At 42.8% G+C, this 5,765-nt stretch overlaps 1 protein-coding gene across 1 annotated transcript; it reads left to right on the top strand.

Moving 5' to 3' along the window:
* Positions 1–4,596: 4,596 nt before the first annotated feature.
* Positions 4,597–5,547, top strand: OR5B21 (olfactory receptor family 5 subfamily B member 21; the record flags this gene model as incomplete). Its single annotated transcript, XM_080816540.1, has 1 exon — positions 4,597–5,547. One exon carries the CDS (start codon positions 4,597–4,599, stop codon positions 5,545–5,547), a length of 951 nt encoding a protein of 316 aa, XP_080672666.1.
* Between the last annotated feature and the right edge of the window lie 218 nt (positions 5,548–5,765).

Genomic DNA, 5,765 nt, shown 5'->3' on the forward strand with positions numbered 1-5,765 from the left:
GCACCAGTCTAGACGGTGAGTAATGATGTACAAAATGGTGACAGACCTTGTCTCTTTCCTTGTGAAACCCAGTCCAGTCCTTTTCCATTGAGAACCTTCTTTGGAACTCCCCAAATGGGATGTGACGGTCAGGGGTGGGTCTTCAAACCTCTCTAGAAACTGTGATGAAACTTTTATTTCCAGACTCTCTATCTTGGTGATTTAAGCTTCTAAAATTCCTTAAGTCTTAATGTTTTTCAGTTTTCAACACATTTTCTTACTTCTTAAATAAAGTGGTCTATCCCATATTATCTTCAAATATTTAAAAATGTCATTATTCTTTCAAGGCTCCTTCTGATATCTACTTTAGGCCTTTTCAGGACCTGGGAAAGAGAAAAACAGTGGCAGGAACACCATGGGGTTCAGATTCTGGCCTTGAAACCCTTCAGAGGTGGCATTGGGCAAAAGAAACCTTCAGATTTCTCTTTGCTGCTCTGGGTCCAGACACATTCATCAACAGTGACTGTGATGCATAATGGAAAGGGTTGTCCATCTTGAGAACATAGAAAATGCCTCGAATATTAATTGCTAACATATGAAGTTGGCCATCCGGGGCAGCTCAGTAGAGGGAATGTGTGATAACTCTAGCTTAACTGAATATAATCGAGGGGTCAGTTCTAACCAAGGAAATTGATCAAGCAAACATTTTGAGAAGGTGCTTTGGAATAGAATTCAGAATCCATGCTGTCAGCTGCCTTTCATTCTTGGAGTTTTCCCAGGTTGTTTATCCTCTCTTGGGTTGGGGAAGAGGTCGGTTTGTGAGATGTGAGGGTGATGTTCTTGTTAGTCAAAGGATCCCAGTACTTAAAAAGTGGTTGTCCTTTCCTGGTCTCCCCCCACCAAAGAGCAGCAATATTTAGCTGGTGCTCCAAACCTTGAACTAGCCACTTGATCTCCCCAAGTCTTAGTTTCTTAGTGTATATATTTATACATAAATATAGGCATTTATGTGTGTGTGTGTGTGTGTGTGTGTGTGTGTGTGCTGTAAGATGTATAGTATATGTGACTCATGGAATTGTGGTTAAATGTAGAACTGATCAATAGAGTTTATGAATTCTAGAAGAGTGGTTCTCCACCGCCCCCCCCCCCCCCACCAGGGAACATTTAAGACATTTGGGAGTGTTTGGAGACACTGTTGGTTGTCACAACCAGTGGGTAGAGGTCAGAGATACTGCTCAACGTCCTACACTTCATAGGGCAGTCCCCCCGCCCCCCTCCCGGCAACCTCCTCCCACCTGGAACCAAAGAACTGTTCAGTCCATAATGTCAATAGCGCCCAGGTTGAGAAATCCTGCCCTGGGGGATTGCATAGATACTGCAATTAAGTAATTATGTGACCAAGAGGACATCACATACCTGAGTTTTTAATACGTGAGATCAAGAAATCACCTATCATAGATGACAGGATACTGTAACCGTGAAATCACATGGAACAAGCACATGCCAAAAAGTCAAGAGGAAAAAAAAAATCAAAGGACTGGATCAATGTAATGGAAAGAGAACCAGTTTGGTACCAGCTGGTACATTACAGAATGGTAATCTATCAATAAGCAAAAGAGGCTGAAAAAGATACAATTGTAGGATTTATCCTGAGGAAAAACAAAGAAAGGAGGAGTCCTGTGCAGGGGTATTCAATGGAACTTTGTTTGTAAAGGGGAAACACTGGAAAGTGAGGAGTGGAAGAGGGATGCTGGTTCGTGTCTAGTAGGGTTTCACTGGCTGGCTGAGCCCTTTCTTGTGACACCAACAAAGCACTGGTGCGTGAAACCCTCGCCCAACAGGGCAGGCTTGGCCGTCTCCTTGTTTGATGCTGTAAGAAAGGCTCCTCATGGTGAGCATAGAATATTGTACAGAATTGTTGAATTACTATGGTGTACACCTGAAACTGGTGTATTAACTATACCTACCCCTGACAAAAAAGACTCCTCAATCTGATGACCACAGCTGCTTTCTAAGTAAGCCAAGGTCAAGCGCAGTTGAGGCATTTCCCCCTTCTCATCCCTGTTTCTCCCTTCTTCTCCTTCCTCCGCACTTTCTCTGTCTCCCTTATCTGAGCCCTTCCCCTGCTCTACTTCCAGGGACAGGAAAAGGGCATAATGGCCTCAGGCTGAGGGCAAATAAAAAACAGTGAGAGAGACAGTGCATTTGAACCCGGACACAAGCCCTTCTCCAGGTCTGCTGGCTCCCTTTGCACTGTCGTTTCTGAATATTTTTCATACCACAAGTCTAAGCTAATATTTTGGCAGGAAACATGGGTCCAGATAGACGAGAGAACAATAAGCGATTTGTTGTGGAGTTAGGTAGCATGAAAAATGTTTAAATACTTTGCTGTGGTGTTCTGTTCCATTCATCAAGTATTTATCTATGTGTGCCAAGGGGCCACAGTAGGCTGGGTGGGCCAGAGCCCGTGAAGACAAAGGTCCCAAGAGGCTTCGAGCTAGTCATGGAGCTGGGTGGTTGCCCAGCTCATTGTGTGATAAGCAAGCCAGACTCTCGAGCTTTGAGAGAGCAGGAAGAGAGGACTTAATAGTAGCCAGCTTCAATCACAAAGACTTCTTTTTTTATTTATCTAAATTCAATTTAGTTAACATATAGTGTAGTGTTAGTTTCAGCAGTAGAATCTAGTGATTGATCACATACATACAACATGCAGTGCTCATCACAAGTCCCCTCCTTAGTGTCCAACACCCAATTTAGCCCATCCCCCACCTGCCTCCCCTCCAGCAACCCTCAGTTTGTTCCTAGAGTCAAGAGTCTTTAATGGTTTGCCTCCCTCTCTGTTTTTATCTTATTTTATTTTTCCTTCCCTTCCCCTATGCTCATCTGTTTTGTTTCTTAAATACCACATGAGTGAAATCACATGGCATTTGTCTTTCTCTGACTAACTTGTGTTGCTTTGCATAATACCCTCTAGTTCCATCCATGTCATTGCATAGGGCAAGATTTCATTCTTTTTGACAGCTGAGTAATATTCCATTGCATATATAGGCCACATCTTCTTTATCCATATTTCTGTCCATGGACATCTGGGCTCTTTCCATAGTTTGGCTATTATGGACATTGCTGCTATAAGCTTTGGGGTGTGTGTGTCCCTTCAAATCACTATTTTTATATCCTTTGGATAAACACCTAGTAACAATTGCTGAGTCAAAGGGTAGTTCTTTTTTTAACTTTCTGAGGAACCTCCGTACTGTTTTCCATAGTGGCTGCACCAGCTTGCATTCCCACCAATACTGTAAGAGGGCTTCCCCTTTTCTGCATCCTCACTAACATCTGTTGTTTCCTGAGTTAATAATAAAAATTTGTGATTTCTGACAGGAGGTGAGGACATCCATATCTCCACATAAATATGTAAATATCAATTGAATTGCTGTTGAAGAATAAAATCACAAAGACATTAAAGGTTGTGATTAACACCTCTGGACTTAACATCAGGCAGACCAAAATTTTCATTCCGCTTCCAACACTTATTAGTTATGTGACTTTGGACAATAGTTACTACTATTGCTATAATAGCTCACCAGTCCCATCTAAAAGCTACTAGATATTAAGAGCAGACAGTAGCCAGAAAAGGGAGAACAAGCATAAAATATACTGCCAACTGGAAATAATCTAAGAGAGAAAAATGCTCTATCTTGGAGCACTGTTTATAAAGGTGAAAAACAAGAATTGAGGGAGTGGGGTGTTATCATTATGCAGTTTCTCCTTGTGTAAAGTGAGGAAAATAATAGGATCAAACCTGAAGAATTAAATGAGTTCACTGGGAGTGAAGCCTGGCATAGAGTGAGCCAGTGTTGTGATTTCTGTGATTAGTACCATTTAGTTATACGTGCATGGAAAATGTTAGGAAATCTCCTGGGAGGCTATATTCTTGGGAGTGGAATAAGAAGATGAGAAATGAGGGATTTATATTTTTTACTTCTTACTATTCTTTTTTTGATTTTTTAAAAAAGATTTTTATTTCTTTATTTTAGAGAGACAGAGGGTGTGCGAGGTGGGGTAGGAGCAGAGGGAGAGGGGAAGGGGAGGCAGACTCCTCTCTGAGCGGGGAGCCTTGAAGATGCAGGGCTTGGCTCAACCCCAGGACCCTGAGATCTTGACCTACTCTTGAGCCAAAACCAAGAGTAGATGCTTAACTGACTGAGCCAACCAGGTGCCCCTCTCTTTTGGATTTTTAAAAATGGAATAAATAAAATCTTAAAAACTATGCTACTGGACTTCTTATAATTTATTTTATATGATGTAAGCAGTCAGGATAATTCAAGCTCTGAATGTATGGGACTTTGGATTCAGGACCTTTGATTTTGACCCTGCTGGTTAGGTTATTTTGGTCAATATTAAGCTCCTCGAGCCTTAACTGTCTCATCTGTAAAATGGGTATAGCAGCACCTACCTTGTAGGGCTCAAAGCTATAATGGAAGGGTTTTGCATGTGCCTTTTACATTGTCAACACATACTGGTTTACTATTTTCATACCATCCCATTATCCAGCCTATACTTTCTTGTCATTTTCATGGACTCTTCTTTAATCACCAGAAGAAATTCAAGTTGACCTCAATGGAAAACAGCACAGAAGCCACAGAGTTCATTCTCTTGGGATTAACAGATGACCCTAATCTGCAGGTCCCCCTCCTCCTGGTATTTTTGTTCATCTACCTCATCACTCTGGTTGGGAATGGGGGGATGATGGTGATCATCCACTCTGACCCCCACCTCCACACCCCGATGTATTTCTTCCTCGGTAACCTCTCCTTTGTAGACCTGGGTTACTCATCAGCTGTAGCCCCTAAAATGGTGGCTGCCCTGCAGTCAGGGAACAAAGTCATCTCCTACAATGGCTGTGCTGCCCAGTTCTTCTTCTTTGTGGGTTTTGCCACTGTCGAGTGCTACCTCCTGGCCTGCATGGCCTATGACCGCCATGCAGCTGTATGCCGGCCTCTTCATTACACCACCACCATGACAGCAGGTGTGTGTGCCCTCCTGACTGTGGGCTCCTACATCTGTGGCTTCCTCAATGCTTCCATTCACACAGCAAACACCTTTAGACTCTCGTTCTGTGCTTCTCATGAGATTAATCATTTTTTCTGCGACATTCCTCCACTCTTGGCTCTCTCGTGTTCCAACACACACATCAGCAACTTGGCTGTCTTCTGTGTCGTGGGCTTCAATGTCTTTTTCACCCTCCTGGTCATCCTCATTTCTTATCTCTTCATCTACATCGCCATTCAAAGGATGCGTTCTGCTGAAGGACGGAAGAAAGCCTTCTCCACCTGTGCCTCCCACCTCACTGCTGTAACCATCTTCTATGGAACTATCATCTTCATGTACCTACAGCCCAGCTCCAGCCAGTCCATGGACACTGACAAAATCGCTTCTGTGTTTTATTCGGTGGTGATCCCCATGCTGAACCCCTTGATCTACAGCCTTAGGAACAAAGAAGTAAAAAATGCTCTCTGGAAAGTACTCAACAAACTTAATCCCCACTCGGTGAGTATGAGTAGGAAGTAGGCAGGTGATGGAGAAATAAACCTTCCCCCAGACCTCAATGCCATCACGACTTCTGAGGTGTGGTTACTTCTGCTACTTGGAGAAATCACGAAAGCAGCACTTGGAAATGTCTCACTCAGGGAGATAATCTTATGTTTAGTGAATAATGACATTGGATATTTAAAAACCTTCTTGCAGTAGTTTCTTGATATGACTCAAAGCAAAAAATCAAAGCATAA

The sequence above is a fragment of the Martes martes genome (genome assembly GCF_963455335.1).
Source record: "Martes martes genome assembly, chromosome: 10".
Lineage (NCBI taxonomy): Eukaryota > Metazoa > Chordata > Mammalia > Carnivora > Mustelidae > Martes > Martes martes.